Source organism: Salvia splendens, chromosome 11 (assembly GCF_004379255.2).
Source record: "Salvia splendens isolate huo1 chromosome 11, SspV2, whole genome shotgun sequence".
Classification (NCBI taxonomy): Eukaryota; Viridiplantae; Streptophyta; class Magnoliopsida; order Lamiales; family Lamiaceae; genus Salvia; species Salvia splendens.
Window position 1 is genome coordinate 12,134,380 of NC_056042.1, and position 16,030 is coordinate 12,150,409.

Consider the following 16,030-nt stretch of genomic DNA (forward strand, 5'->3'; position numbering starts at 1 on the left):
ATTTTATCAGGTTTTCTTGTAACATTCATTTTCATAATCAAGGGCTGCTATTCAAATTGGAAAAAGGAGCATCATGTACAAAACGTTGAATACTATTTCCCCACATCCCTTATAATACGTGTCTCACTTTGATTTGACACTAATTTAAAAAAATGCAAAGAAAGTGAGTTTAAAAAGTTAATAGTACATAAGTAGAATAAACTAGTGGAATGTGATGCCCATTACTAAAAATAGTAAAAATGAAATGAGACGATTAATAAGGGATTGACCAAAATAGAAAAATGGAACATTAAGATGAACGGAGGAAATATATAACATGATCTTATTCCCCTCAATATCACAATAAAAAGAATGGCATCACAAAATACAAAAACATGACAAAATAAATATGAGTAGAAAGTTTGTGATAAGAAAATCTAAGGTGGGGCAACCAACATGAGGTCCATATCTCACACTTCACACCCTTAGGATAAGAAAACAATCCAAACACCTCCACTTCCATTGGCTCCCAAATATTTCTCCTCACTCTCCCATAATTCATCATTAATTTCACACAAACAAACACACACACACACATCTCCCACCAATGGCAGCCACAATGGCCACATCCATGGCACTCCTCAACCCCAAATGCTTCACCCCCAAAACCCCCACCACCACCACCACATCCAAGCCATCAAAGCCCCTCCTCTCTCTCCCAAAATTCCTCACCCCCGCCGCCGCGGCCCCCCTCACGGCCCCGGCCGTCGCGGGCGCCGTCTTCGCGGCGCTGTCCGCGGCCGAGCCGGCGTTCGCGGCCCAGCAGCTGGCGGATATCGCGGAGGGCGACAACCGCGGCCTCGCCCTCCTGATCCCGCTCATCCCGGCCATCCTGTGGGTGCTCTACAACATCCTGCAGCCGGCGCTCAACCAGATCAACAAGATGAGGAGCTCCAAGGCCATCATCGCCGGCCTCGGCGGCGGCCTCGCGGCGGCGGGGCTGCTCCACCCGCAGGAGGCGGCTGCAGCTGCGGAGGCAGCGGCCGACAATAGGGGGCAGCTCCTGCTGTTTGTGGTGGCGCCGGCGATCGGGTGGGTGCTGTACAACATCTTGCAGCCGGCTTTGAACCAGATTAACAGGATGAGATCGGATTAAATATTTCAAATCTTTTTTGTTTCGTTTGCATGGAATTGTACCATTCTATTAATACAAACTCTTTCTTAAACCATTTTCTTGATTTTTATTGCTTTCTCAATGTTTATATTTACAATACTCAGGTAATAGTATGGGAAATGTTGTCCACTTAAATTTTTTTTTTTCATATTTAATAAATGGCCGAATTTGACTAATTTGACGGATTAAACAGTTCAGAATTATAGGCAGCGTTCGGTTGGTGAGATTAGTCACGACAAACTGGATTACTACCTTTAGTTTTGCGTTCGGTTGCCAAAATTAGAAATTGTGTCGGCCCAATACTAAATATAGGCCCGTGGCCGGCCCGTCCACATGATTTAATTTTCTGCTGTGAAATATAGACTATTCATCGGAGCTCCTACCCTCCGACTATTTTATCTCACAGCCTCTCTCTTTTGCTCCCCTCTATTTCTTGCCTATATTAATTTAGTCATACTCTATCTCATAGTACTATTTTATACAAGCAACCGAACCTTACCAAAAAAGTATTATTTTTTGCGTAAGTGAAAGATTCATACTACTTTTTCCCTATTTTCAAGCATAGTTAATAAAGTATTATGAGAGAAAAAATAATATTAATAGATAATAGTGAAACTTATATCATTAATATTGTTTAATTATGTTTATATTTATGTTTGCACCAAATTCTTATACTTATAAATTTGATGCATCTTTTGAAGTTAAAAGTAAGTAGGGTGATTAATTATTACTTTGTGCAGGCCATAATTAAACAAACCGAGAAATGGTAGAAATTATAATGGAGCACAAATTAATTTTTCATTGAAGAGATCATTGTTTGCATTAAATGCTTCAAGTGGAATAGTTACAACAATAATAATACTAGGAGTAGTTATTAGTCTATATATTTTATGTAACACATATTTTTTCACGTGTTTTGAAAAAAATTACACTCTTCGTCTCAAAACAATATGCATTTTAAGTTCAGTACAAGTTTTAATATAAAATTGGTAAGTAAGAGAGATGTAAAGAAAAAAAGTAATTGATCCCACCTCATTAGAGATAGAAAAGTTTCTAAAATTAATTAAAGTGCATATTTTTGTGAGACGGATTAAAAATGAAAGAGTGCATATTCTTATGGGACGGAGAAAGTAATAAATAGTAAAAGTCGAAGGAAACTGAAGTAAGTAAGAAAGAGAATAATGTAGAGAACTTTCTTTCTTTACTTTCCCTTTACTTTTAGGCCATGTTTGGTTGCCAGGATTCTGTCTGGGAAAGTAATCTGATTCCTTAAATTTTAAATTCATGTGTTTGTTTCCGTTTTTAATCAAACTGGGAAAATAATCAAAATCCTGAAACAAGGAAAATTAGTGTAACTTTCCAGGATTCTGAATCCTAACTTTTCTTAGGTATTCTTTTTCCCAATTTTAGGATTCTTACATATTTAATACAATATAGTACACTTTTTCTTCATCATCATCATCATCATCATCATCATCATCATCATCATCATCATCATCATCATCATCATCATCATCATCATCATCGTTATTATTTATTACAATGTTTTAAAAACAATTTAAAAGTATAACACATACTTAATTTCAGGATAATAAATAACTATAATTCAAATTATCATAATTATAACTATATTATTAATATTTATTTTTATTTTTATTATCATAATAGTAATAATTTATTAAATAATTAAATATAATTATAATTATATAATAATATAATAATTATTAATTTATAAATTAGTAATTAACAATAAAATTGTAGTGAATTTTAAATTATAAAATTTATTCAATTAAAAATTAAGTAAATATAATGATAATAATAATAATAATCTTATTTATTATTATATATTATGATGTATAATCCATATTTAAACTAACCATCGTAATAATAAATAAAATAATATAATTATTATCATTTGTAATTAATAATTTATTAAATAATATGTATTATTATTGTTTATAAATAAAAAATGATAGGTATATTTTAAGTTTAGTGTTTAAATCAAATATATACGTTCAAATCTTGATATTTTCCAAACACGAGAAAGTAAAGTTATTAGAAATCATATTCCCGAGATTCATTTTCTCAGGAATCATTTTCCTTGTCAACTTTACTTTCTCGCCAACCAAACATGGCCTTAACTATTTATTACTACTATAATTTTTCCAAAACACATACGAAAAAGAAATATGTCACCTGAAATGGAACGGAAGGAGTATAATAAATATTCGTGATGAGCGAAGTACGACAGTAAACTAACATTTCCTGATATAGATTAAGCTATTTACATAAGGTTACACAGTGTAGGTTCAGACCTAGAAATCTTCCATCACTAACTGTTTTCCTATTTCTCTTCCTTCTATAATTAAAATTCTTAAAAACACAAAAAATATTAATCTCCAACAAAAAGCTGCTAAAATTATGCTAGTCTATATATAATTAAACACCAAAATTTAGCAGATGATCAAGTAAGGGAGAAGAAGTAGAAGATACATCATCTCCAATACGGCAACAGAAACGCCCCGTCTCCAATTTCTGCCACATCGTGTTAGCTGCTATTCAGCGGAAGAAGCCAATCCCGTTCCAGGCCTAGAAAGTGTTATTGTTTTGCTGTGATTTGGGGAGGAAGATGGTCACTGCAACTCTAGTTCACGGCTACTCGAACTCAACTTACTCGGACTATGTTCTTGGTGGAAAGGGTCATCAGTACAATGGACAGAGCTCAGCCGGTGTGAGTAGTTCCAACTGCTCTGTTCTAGATCATAGTCAGCCGTTTTCATCATCGCCTCTTCTTTCAATTTCATAAAGAACGTAGATGACCAATAATCATTCGCCAAGTTCTTCAAGAAATGCCTCGTATTAGGGTCCATAAGAGCGTTGGAGTGTAAGACAATGTAAGGTTCAAGAAAATACACTAACCATTTTCATCAACTGAATCAGCTCGTTCAACGCGTTTTTGAAGAGGTCCGGATGTGCCAAATCAGGGGTAGATAGGATGTCTTGCCTACAACGATGAGATATGTTCACCTCCATTGTTGCGCCAGGAGTGATGTATGTGTCAATAATATGACGCGCCATATATATTCTCCTGACATGATCCTCAACTGGGATTTTGTCGAGCTGCAGCAGCTCCTCATAGAAATGGACACCTTCCCCCGCCAAACAGCTGCGTAAGGATGCAGACGCAGTTCAATATCATCACACGAATGAATATGTAAAGATGAAACGGAAAAAAGAGGAGTTATCTGCAACTGACCTATCTGCAAATTCAACAAACGACTGACGGAATCTTCTGTCCATGAGAAGCTTGTCAAAAGGTTCGTTAGGATCTATTGACTGTATTGATTCCTCTTGTACTAAAAGCCCACTGTCAGGAATGCCGAGGGCTCGGCTCATCATGTTGTAATCCTGTTTGTCCTTTTTCGTCGAGCTCAAAAGTGAGGCAAGTGGTTGTGATATTGACATAGAGAAGAATGCCAGTAGAAGGAAACTTGTCTGCAAAAAAGTGCTTGATTATGGAAAATGAAAATCAAGAAATGGAATTGAAGCAATCGTCTAAACAAACTGGCTAGGCTTACCATGATTAGTAATACAGATCTTGAAATGATTTGCACCAATGCTTTATCTTCGTGAATCTCGTTCAGAGTGTAAGCGACGATCCATACTCCTTTGAAAACAAAATGGCAGACAAAATAAGTGAACTGTTGATTCAGTTACATGTAAAGCAATGTGTGTAATAGATAGCAAAATGGCACTTTCAATGCACAACAGTTAATTATACTACCAATGCAACAAGCTGAGACGAGGATTCCTCGCCAGAGGTCCTTGAGTTCGTGGAATCTAAACTCAATATGCTGAACTGCTCCAGTGAATCCAACCAATGCAGCAATATACAGGGCGTGAAAGGAAATAACTGGGATGATCCACAATGTTTTCATGTGGCAGCGGGGGTTTAGAGGCTTGTTTACGTGAAGAACTGCAAACCACAGTTGTCCATTTATTACCCAAAAATGTTACAACGCCAATGCACCAAGAGGAATACACTCAGATAATTAAGACGGGATGAGTAGATTCATCAAATTGCTTTTCAGGAACCTTAGCATTGCTTGGCAAAGAGCACGTAGATATAAATGTAAACGAAAGAGAGTAACTGCACGACACTTACTTGCTGAACCCACAATCCAGGGCAAGAGAACCATTGGAAGAAATATAAATGACCGGATGGGTGGTAAACGTCTCCTGAGAGGTCATGAGCATCGAGAAAATAAAATTATTAATTAAGATCCAAACAAATATCTTTTACGAGTTTCGTGATGGTGAAGCAATGGTGTAACTAGTTCAAGAACTTAAAAATTAACGTAGATGGATCTCTATTCATTTTACTTTTCATATACAACTTTCATGTTTTAACAATTATATTTTCATGGAAACCTTTGGAATATCAATCTCAACTACATTGAAATAGTAACTTTTAACACAATTTCTAACTAGATAATTTTGTTATTATATACTCAACATCAGCTTCTTGCACCCCTTATCATGGAATTTGCCAGTGCGCAAAGTCGCAAATGCCCCTTAATTTCACTGTTCAACACTATATATGTCGGAATCCACTATTATACAAATGCATCATAATATTACAACAAACAGAGAGATTTACTTACTTAACGAATAAGTTATACAGTTGAAATGCTTGCGCAACACGGCAGCTCAACAGCAAGCCAAATCCTAATGGACCTTCAACCCAAACTAGGAGCAGATGAAAAATTAGGTATAAACGCATGACCAAAGCCAAAATGGCAATCAATAGACAACATGTTACAAGAATATGCACATAGTCATGCTGTAGTAAAATTACCAGCCCATATATAGCAAGAACTCCACCAATGCTTCCTTTTGTACCTCAAATAACCGAAGGCCATCTGTACGGACCACATTCAACATGAACAAAGATATAGGAGAAACGAAAAGTACATCTTGAAACATCAAAATTTGAATCAGCGAAAAGATTTACTTATCCAAAGAGAGAAAAAATACCACAATCGACAATAGAAGGTTGAAGCTGGCAATAACTTGTATTGCTACAAGCCAAAAGCCACTGCCTTTAGGTCTCGGGATCTTGTGAATAAGATAGGGGACACCAGCCTTTACGAGAAGCCTGTAACAGGTAAGCCATTTTTTCATCTCAATAGTCTTGTATATACGTACAACAATGGATCACGTCATTACAGCCACACACATAGTCCACGTTGTTCTCAAGAAACGTGGTTAATTAGAAACGGAACTCCCTATCAGGACTTGGGTTTCCTTCCTCTACTGCTATGCAAGGCAGTTTCCACCAACATATAGTTTAAAAGATTCTATTTCATTAGCACACTCTTTCCTTCTAACTGCAATCCTGAACAATATAACAAATTTCCAACACATTTTCACCCAAATTCGACAACTAGTAACAAGAAAATAACTATGAAATCCCTAGAAGTAGCTTATTTTAGGATTTGAACTCCTTATTCATTTGGGATATAATCCCATCTATGCTCGTTAGCATTCAACACTAAAAACATTTAATCAGTCGCCAATTAACATTATTCTGCATACAAAATCAAGTTATGTGCTATAAACTAAGTACCAAACCCTCAGGGTTACATAAGAAACAACAATATCCATTCCCCACACAAAATTAAGCAATTAAAATTGATCAGAAATGTTAATCTCAACAAAATCCGACTTCCAATCAACCAAAACAAGAAAAGCCCCAAGCTCATAACTCATTATAAAGCTGCAAATATCGAAAGCACCTAATCAAACATCTTAATTTACATAAAAAACAATCATTTCAAAAAAGGCACAAAGATAAATAGTATATTGGAGAATTACAGTATAACAGATAGAATAGCGATTGAGATGGCAACGTAGTCGCTGGGGCAGCCACCTCTGACAGCACAAATCGCCATTGTCAGATTTCAGCTGTTTTGCTCTGAACTACACGTCAACTGTTTGCAGAAATGTCGCAGAAATCAAGCCCAATTCCACGACCCCTTTTTCCACCTCTACTTTCATCAAAATAATTGGGTTTCTAAAATTAGTTACAACCATACTCTTGCCAACTAACACGGTTACGAGCCTAGCACCACTATTTCTACCTGCTCTTAGGCAAGAGCATAACATCCACAGCTGTACTTATCCGCAAGTATGAGCATAAGGTCCCACCATTCTATTATTCAATTTAAATAAAAACATTTCCACAATATTAAAATTCATTAAAAACACCGAAATAATATTACAAATTATAAATAAAATAAAAAGACATAATTAAAATCCTAAAAAATAAAAATTACATAATTAAAATCCTAAAAATTACATAATTAAAATACTAAAAATTAAAAATTACATAATTAAAACTAAAAATATCCCCGTGGAAGACTATTCATCCGGCGGCACTACCCCCAATTGTTTTTGCGAGGGGGTCATAGTTGACCTATCAGCCATATTGAGTTGGGCCAAAATCGCCCACAACGAGTTGGTGGGGGGTGGAGGTGGAGCATAGGGCACGGGAACGGGAACGGGAGCGGGTTCGGGAGCTTCACCGGATGGAGTCGCGGAGCGACGGTGGTTGGCCGCCGCCTTCTTCCTTCCTTGCGGTCGACATTGGGAACCGCTCGGGCCGGCGTCGGGGCTACCCAAGTTAGCTCCGGCGAGTTGGCTAACCACGTCTTCGGAGTCGGCGTCGGCGTCGGATAGGGATACCGACCTTGACCGTTTGGAGGAGCCGCTAGAAGAGGATGTTACGCCTCCCATATACTTCGGATGCGACCGCGTCTCCTGCCAAATGTTGAGGTACTTGAACGCCTTGTAGTTCATGGATTGGTAGGTCGACATGGCGGAACTGATGATGTCGACCTCGCTCCGGCCGCTCCCCGCCGACTGCTTTTCCTGGAGGTAATACCCCTGGAACTTTCGGATTTCTTCGTTGGGTCTGCAGATGACATTGCGCATCATACTCTCGTTGCGCTCGATTGTTCCCTTCGGCCGGTTTTCATTGTACCGGCGACAAATGCGCCACCAAAAGTGATCGTTGGATTGGTTCGTGCCAACCTCCGGATCTTCGGAGATTGACAAGAACGCCTTGAACAATTGCTCCATCTCCGCCGTAGTGTACGGTGTGCGGACACCACGAGTAGGAGGCGTTGGAGTTTTGGAGGGGGCGGTCGACCTCGCTCTAGGTTCGGGTGTGCACCCGTATTGCCCTTCGGGGGCATCTTGGTCGTTGATCGGGTAAGGCCGGTAGCCACCTGGAACGCCCGAACTTTGGGTTTGAGGAGGGACCGAATATTCCGTTTCCGGACTAGGAAACGGTTGTGAACCGAACCAATCGGGGTTCCAACCGTGGGAGCCCAGAGGGTGATCGCCTTGGCCCGACATTGTTATGTTGTATGAGTGGAAGAAAGATTGAGAATGGAGATGAGAGAATGTAGATGAGAATGGAGATGAGAGAATGTAGATGAGAATTGTGTAGTGAGGTGTGAATTTTTTGGTGTGAAAGGGGGGTATTTATAGATGAAAATGTGTATTTTTAGGGGAAAAAATTAAAAAAATTTAAAAGTGGGTAGAAAACGGATATATATTTTTTTGGGAAGTGTGAAAATATTTTTTTATTTTTAATCGGCTTTTTAATTAAAAACCGATTTTAAAAAAATCAAATGCAACGGCTATGTCGTTGCCCAATCACGTCCGGCCACGTCACCTGCTCGCTGGCATGGACGTGCTCGATGCATCGAGCAGCGCCGTGCCAGCGGCGAACGACATCTTCCGTGCCGCTGGCACGGACGGATAGACGTGGTCCGTCCACCGTTGCAGATGCTATAATACTCACCTCTTCCTTCACCATTTCGAGAATTACTATTTCAAAAAATTGCTTGCTTTTAGAAATTAAAAATAAATAGAAAAAGTGAAGTAGGAGTACTACTTTATTAGTTTTAAAATTGATTATGAATGGAAAAAATTGAGTCTACTTATCAAAATAAATAAATACTTACTAAATAGATTAGAGCATCCCCATCGGAGCTCGTAAGTAAGGACGGCATCCGTGCCGTCGGCGCGGCATGTAGGTGTCCGCCGATGTGCTCTTGCCGACAGCACGACCCTACTCGATGCATAGAGCACGTCTGTGCCAACGACAAGAGCACGAGCAGCCGACGTGGCATGCTCTAGTTGGCCGTTGGTTTATCATTTTTTATTTTTATTTTGTTTTGAAAAATTCAAAAAAATCTGAAAAATACAGATTTAATAAAAAAATATTTTCCCACTTCCTAATAAAATATATCCATTTTTCCACACATTTAATTTTTTTTTTCATTATTTTTACCCTAAAATTCATACATTCATCTATAAATACTCTCATTTCAAACACAAAAAATGACACTATACCAAACAACTTTCTCAATCTTAATTTTTAGGATTTTAATTATGTAATTTTTTATTTTTTAGTAATTTGTAATTTTATCGGGTATTTTTAATGCATTTTAATATTGTGAAAAATGTTTTTAGTAATTGAAGTATTTAAATTGAATAATGGAATGGTAAGATCCTTGATCATGCTCTTGCGGAAGAGCATGGATGTGGGTGTTGTGCTTTTGCGGAAGAGTAGAGAGTAAAAAATTAATAAATGTGGGTTCGGACCCACATCCATGCTCTTTGGCAAGAACATGGATGGGGATGCTCTAAAGTAATCTAAAATGACAAAATAGAATTTAAATAGTGAATAGAGGAAGTATAAAAAATTATGCTAATATTTTCCTATCATGAATACTTCTAAACAATTTTAAAGTAAAGAAATATTGATAATATTTTCCTATCATGAATACTTCTAAACAATTTTAAAGTAAAGAAATATTGATCTCTCTTCTAATTTTAAATAAAACAAATATTATGATAATAATAATAATAATATCATGATGCTTCTATAATGACTAATTTTGAAGAGGCCAAATCTGATGCAATAAAATTTAGACAAAGAAAATTCAAACCATGCAACTAACAAGTAACACACGTAACTTTATAAAATACTATAATTCGATGCGGAGATATACATAGTAGTGTTAGTTAGGAAAGTAGGTGGGGGAATTTGTGGAAATTTTTCTAAAATATAGATTTTATTTCAAGTACTTTCCTCCTCCCATTACAAGAGAGGCGTATTCCTCCTTTCTAGGGCGTTGAATTATAAATAGCACATTTTATTTTATGATAAAAAAAGACTTAATCTCTCTCTTACTTAATCTTATCTTTTACTTTTTCTCTTCACTATTTTCTCACTCATACTTTTCTCTTTTCGTTTAACAACTAAACATCATTACCTAAAAACATGCTCCCAAAAAAAATGTGTCACATGTAATGAGGCGAATGAAGTGCTCCTTCCGTCGCGGCTAAGATAACACATTCCTTAAGGAGAAGAGCACAGATGTGGATGCTCTTATGGCAACAAACAGAATAAAGGCTTAGGCACGGGATTTTAGGAGTTCTTGGTAAATGTAGTTAATTGGAGAGAGAAAGAAAGTTGAATATTTAATTGGAGGGTGAAAAGTGATTGGGTGTATTAATTGAAAAGAGAAAGTTATCAAAAATAGAATTGTGTCATCTTGATTGGAACAAACTAAAAATGAAAGTGTCGTCTTAGTTGGGACGAATGGAGTATTAGGATTATAATAAATGTAAATGTAATAAATTAGTAAGTGGAATTTTTACTTGCGGTTATCCCGATAGGATAGTGATAAAATGCAAACTCTATCTTTCCTACAAACTTCAAACTATTATTTAGATTTCAAGATTTGATATCAAAAGATGACAAATAACGTCAACAGAAAATGTCAACACAACGTCAAATCTATTGACAATGTTAACATTATATTGACATTTTATGTTGACGCTATTTGTTATCTGTTGACATTAAATCTTAAAATCTAAATGTTCAGATCATTATTTGGACATATACAATATATAAAATTTGCATTTATTATATCTCTATCCTGAAATGAGATATTATGTTTTTTCTATATTATTTTATCTTATTTTACTTTTTCTATATTTTAATTATTTATTATTATTTTTTTAAAATTAGAGTATTTAAAATGAAATGCCTCTATTACAAGGACGGATGGAGGATTATATTACGAAAAGAGAGCGTAGATGTTATGATTTTTAATCTCCATCAAATATGTACCCATTCCAAAAAATTTGTAGAAATGAGAAATCGAGAATCTTCCAAACAGGGACGGAACCAGAACTTAAAATGAGCCGATGCTGAAATTTTACAATAAATGTGGCAGGACGTGTGATGCTCCTATAATCTCCCGTAGCGGCTTGCCTTCTCTAATATTCCCTCGTTCCATAGTAGTGAGTGTATTTCTTTCCGGCATGAAGATTAAGAAAAAAAATATATTAAATAAATAATAATAAAGTAGGAGAAACGAAAAAAATAGAGATAATAAAGTACTAGGAGAGAGGGAAAATAAGAGTGAGGAATTGTGTTAACTTTAACTAAAAAAAGAAATGACTCTACTAGTTATAAGAGGGAAAAGTAAGAGTAAGAAAATATGTAATGAAATATCGTAGACAAAAAATTAATAAATTAATTGATACGTAAAATTTTAAATAATACGAGTAGTATTTGATTCTTAAAATATTTTTTAAAAATAGAAGAACCAGATGGTACCCCTAGTATATTTCTAAACTAATAATAATAAATAAGAAATGAAATACTAATCAACTACTCCTAATCACACAAAACAAGAGAGGTACATAAATGAGTGGTTTCTATTCCCTAGGTCATAATTATAACCCTCCTTCTATATTCCTCTTTTCCCTTTCTTCCTTCTTATCTTCTCTCCACTGTATCTCTCTTTATAAAACAAAATCCAAACATTATAGATGAATTAAGGAGGACGGCCGGCCAAGCCCCCGCTGAAGCGACGGCTTGGCCCATGCTATCTCCGTCCCTGCTTCCAAATATAAATATCGAAGTGCAAATATATCGCTGTCAGCCCATTGGATTCTCTAAAAAGTTGGGAAAATTAAATTCAGTAAAAAGTTTAATTTAAGGCGTGAATATCACGCTCCAATAACTTAAAGACAACTAAGGTTTAATGTCGCTGGATTTTACATATAAACAAATTAAAATTGAATTAACGGAAAGAAACGTTGTGTTTGTCGTTTCATAATTGGAAGTGCTTATAAATTTTTATCCAATTTATTCTATTACTCCTATTATTGATTATACTTCCTCCTCCCTCCGTCCATGAATATGAGTCTCATTTACTTTTTAGCACTTATTATATAAAAATAATAATAAATAGTTAAATTAGATAAATGATAAAGTAAGAGAGAGAAAATGGAGGGTTGAGTTCAATTTTGATTCCTTTTAATATAGTACTCCATCCGTCCTATAAAGATGACCCACTTTCTTTTTGGGTTTGTCTCAATCAAGATGACTCATTATTAAAATTGGAAACACATTTATCTCTATTTTATTCCTTCTATCCTACTTTCCTCTCTCGACTTAACACACAAAATAAAGATGCATAAAATCTCGTGCCACCCAAGGAAGGGGTTAGGGATGTCAATCGGGCTGGCCCATCGGGTTTCGGGCCAGCCCTATTCGGGTTACGGGGTCAATCGGGTGCGGGCTAATCGGGCTATGCTTTCTTCCGGGTTATGAAAGTTCAACCCTAACCCTGAAAGCTCGGGTTTCGGGCCAACCCATCGGGTTGCAGCCGATAAAATTAACAAGCGATCAATCCAATAAATACTGACAAAAATTAGTTATATTCATAAAATGTAAAATATTTAGTTATGATAATTTGAGATATATGATTAAACTCAATCATAAACATGATCAAATACTAATATTTGAGATATTTCGTGAAACTTTAATGCATATTTTAGAAATTTAAATATTTTAAAGTGAAATTGAAGTTTTTAATTTATTTATCAATTATTATATTAGTAAAAAATCAATATATAATTTGTGTATTTAATATAAAATCGAAAGTTATTTTTTTTAGTTATCTATATTATAAAATTGATCAATGAAATGTCGAATTAGAAGTAAAAAAATAGAATAATAGAAATTTTATCGGGTTTTCGGGTCAGCCCATCGGATTTTTGGGTCTGGCCCTAACGGGTTGCGGGTTAATCGGGTACGGGCTAAACGGGTTTTAATTTTATCGAGCTAGAAATTTCCAGTCCTAACCCTATAAATTTGGCGGGCTATGCGGGTCAGTCCACGGGTTGCGAGCTATACTGACATCCCTAGAATGAGTCATCTTCTTTGGGACGGAGGGAGTACTAGATTGCTAACATTTTGATGTAGCTACCAAACAAGGTTTTATTATACAGTCAAAATTGGAAAACAGAATATGCAAGTCCTTTTGCTACCTAGCTAGAAACGAACATACATTCCTTCTTAGGGACAAAAGGTGATTCGCTCACCCCAGGCGCCCCCATAACCCGGCCCGACATCGCTATGGAGGGGTTCAAACACGGTACCTCAGCGGCCCATTAGGTGGGAGGAACTTACACTGGTAACCAGCACACAAGGAGCCACCACAGTGGTGAAACTCCCACACTGCGGCTGCCAGCATTCGATCCTGTCTGCTTAGGGACAATCTACCACCCAGGAACCAACTGAGTTAAGCCCGTGCGGGCACATACATTCCTTCTTTATTATAGGTATTAATACCTTACGAGATCATATCAACTAAAAAACCGAATAAATTGTAAATCGAGCCTAAAATCAAAATTTTGGCCATATGATTCATGTGACAAAACAAAAAATAAAGAATCAAAAGTTAGAACAAACATTGAGCTTTAGACATTATATCAATGGGATGTAATCAATGCAACTTATATATATTGTAAAAATTCCAAACTATGATATGTACTATTATAAAATATCAACAGATGACAAAATAATAGCAATAAAAAATATCAACACAATGTCAACGGTTGATGTTGTATTGACACTGCATTGACATTTTATGTTGCCATTATTTTGTTATCTTTTAACATTTTTTAACGATCTAGATCATAGTTTGGAGTTTGTACAATATTTAGAGTTTGCATTTTATCACTAGTCTTATATCAATTATAACAATAGCAACAATAATCATAATTCTCCCTTTTATACATTTTTTCTCATGGGAAACTATCACCCAAACCAGTGAAACAATCCCAGAAAAATTGTGTATCCATAAAATTATGGTAAGAATCCATGGTGAAATTACCCAAAGATTCCTTATTTTGGAGCACAAATGAATATCCCAATCCCATGTCCAAATTCTTAATGCAAGAAGATTCCTCATTGCTTTGATTAGACATCGATGACTCTCTTGTATTATGTTGCCTCTGATCACGATCTTCCAAACATGGGATTGAAACAGTTTCTTGAAATCCAAGATTTTGATGATTATGCATTTCTTCGCTACTAGTTTCCAAATCGTGAGATTTCGAGAGGATCGGCTTGTCGGTGACAGGGTCCAACCCCTTGAGCTTCATCTTCTTCTTAATTCTCGTGTTCCAGTAGTTTTTGATCTCGTTGTCCGTCCTTCCCGGAAAATGTGTGGCTATTTTAGACCACCTGATACAAAATAACCATAATGTACTTGTAAGAAAACAAAGAATTGATTTTTCCATAGCCATTTTGACATCAACATACGACATGTTGTTTTACCTATTTCCTAGTTGAGAATGAAGCTCGATGATCATATCTTCTTCCGCTCCTGTCAACGCGCCTCTCTTCAAATCGGGTCTCAAGTAGTTTATCCATCTCAATCTGCAACTCTTTCCACATCTCATTAACCCTACATTACAATGCAAGTGTTGTTAGCAGAATAAGAGACCTATTTCATTCGAAAGAAAAACAATTACTATAAATAAATATAGACTAATATTTGTGACAATCAAAAATGAAAAAAAAAAATAATTATTTTTCATGAACAGAGGTAATATCAATTTTTTACCAGAAAGTTTTGGAACGAGCCTCCAACATTGTATCCCGTTATTGAGGATAAAATTCATGAGCTTATTGTCTTCTTCAATAGTCCACAGACCTCGTTTAAGCCCGACTTTCTCACAACAAGGTTGTCTTCCCATAATCCTAGAGAGAAATTGAGAAAATATGCAAAGAATGCTGCAAATTTAACAAAGAAATGATGAAAAAGCATAACTTTGTGCTTATATATATCGAAACCAAGATTCTTCCAGCTAATACAAAAATTAAAAAAACAAATAAACAGTTTTTTACAAAACATAATTGATGATTAATTAAGCTCCGAAAAGCAAAGAAAAAGATCAAGGTTCATGCTTTGAGAACTATTTCTGACATGATTTTGCATCAAATGATTGGAATTCAGCCACTTTTAGATTAGAAAAATGAAGAGTTGGTTGTTGTTGACACGATTGTTTATTGCAATTAAATGTTTGAATAAAATTAAAGTGGGAAAGAAACAAAAGTTTTTACAACAAGGCCCCCCGTTCATGGGGGGCAGTAACTCTTTTTTTGTCCTATTTTTTAATTTTATTCTTGCAATTATTGTGGCTTTTGATTCTGCTCAAGGGGAATTTTAACCTTAATTTAATGCAACATGTTTTCTGTAGATGTTCTGTGTATCAAATCTTTATGTGATTGTGTTGGAATATATTATTGTGCTTTAGTTTTGAAATTAAACTTGTGGCCTGACTTTAAACACCCTCTATGGCAATTATGATTAATCATAGTACTTGAACGAACTAATACATTGAATATAATTATGGCATTGTAGGATAAATTTGGTTCGATATGATCAGTTCAAGTCTGGACTATTTTTTAATCTGTCGAGTTTATGT

At 35.7% G+C, this 16,030-nt stretch overlaps 3 protein-coding genes across 3 annotated transcripts; 1 reads left to right on the plus strand and 2 right to left on the minus strand.

Moving 5' to 3' along the window:
- Positions 1-470: 470 nt before the first annotated feature.
- On the plus strand, positions 471-1,205 carry LOC121753713 (photosystem II core complex proteins psbY, chloroplastic-like). Its single transcript, XM_042148962.1, has one exon. It carries the CDS (start codon positions 587-589, stop codon positions 1,133-1,135), a length of 549 nt encoding a protein of 182 aa, XP_042004896.1. The 5' UTR covers positions 471-586; the 3' UTR covers positions 1,136-1,205.
- A 2,150-nt stretch (positions 1,206-3,355) lies between these two features.
- Positions 3,356-7,224, minus strand: LOC121756282 (regulator of G-protein signaling 1-like). Its single transcript, XM_042151784.1, has 10 exons — positions 7,031-7,224; positions 6,191-6,311; positions 6,012-6,075; positions 5,818-5,902; positions 5,319-5,392; positions 4,938-5,129; positions 4,732-4,820; positions 4,410-4,648; positions 4,073-4,319; positions 3,356-3,993 (listed from the first exon to the last, which is right to left on the minus strand). The coding sequence occupies exons 1-10, from the start codon at positions 7,105-7,107 to the stop codon at positions 3,787-3,789; spliced, it is 1,395 nt and encodes a 464-aa protein (XP_042007718.1). The 5' UTR covers positions 7,108-7,224; the 3' UTR covers positions 3,356-3,786.
- Positions 7,225-14,268: 7,044 nt separating this feature from the next.
- LOC121755021 (transcription factor MYB20-like) lies at positions 14,269-15,552 on the minus strand. The gene is made up of 3 exons (XM_042150305.1): positions 15,166-15,552; positions 14,877-15,006; positions 14,269-14,783 (listed from the first exon to the last, which is right to left on the minus strand). Exons 1-3 carry the CDS (start codon positions 15,296-15,298, stop codon positions 14,342-14,344), a joined length of 705 nt encoding a protein of 234 aa, XP_042006239.1. The 5' UTR covers positions 15,299-15,552; the 3' UTR covers positions 14,269-14,341.
- Between the last annotated feature and the right edge of the window lie 478 nt (positions 15,553-16,030).

What these genes read in the sequence shown, in the direction of transcription:
- LOC121755021 (XM_042150305.1), bottom strand. Translation starts at nt 15,298, where the DNA reads ATGGGAAGACAACCTTGTTGTGAGAAAGTCGGGCTTAAACGAGGTCTG. An exon ending in GCTCGTTCCAAAACTTTCTG is followed by an intron (nt 15,007 to 15,165) that starts GTAAAAAATTGA and finishes ATTGTAATGTAG; the next exon opens with GGTTAATGAGATGTGGAAAG. An exon ending in CATTCTCAACTAGGAAATAG is followed by an intron (nt 14,784 to 14,876) that starts GTAAAACAACAT and finishes ATTTTGTATCAG; the next exon opens with GTGGTCTAAAATAGCCACAC.
- LOC121756282 (XM_042151784.1), bottom strand. Translation starts at nt 7,107, where the DNA reads ATGGCGATTTGTGCTGTCAGAGGTGGCTGCCCCAGCGACTACGTTGCC. An exon ending in GCTATTCTATCTGTTATACT is followed by an intron (nt 6,312 to 7,030) that starts GTAATTCTCCAA and finishes TACCTGTTACAG; the next exon opens with GCTTCTCGTAAAGGCTGGTG. An exon ending in CTGGATTGTGGGTTCAGCAA is followed by an intron (nt 5,130 to 5,318) that starts GTAAGTGTCGTG and finishes TGTGGTTTGCAG; the next exon opens with TTCTTCACGTAAACAAGCCT.
- LOC121753713 (XM_042148962.1), top strand. Translation starts at nt 587, where the DNA reads ATGGCAGCCACAATGGCCACATCCATGGCACTCCTCAACCCCAAATGC.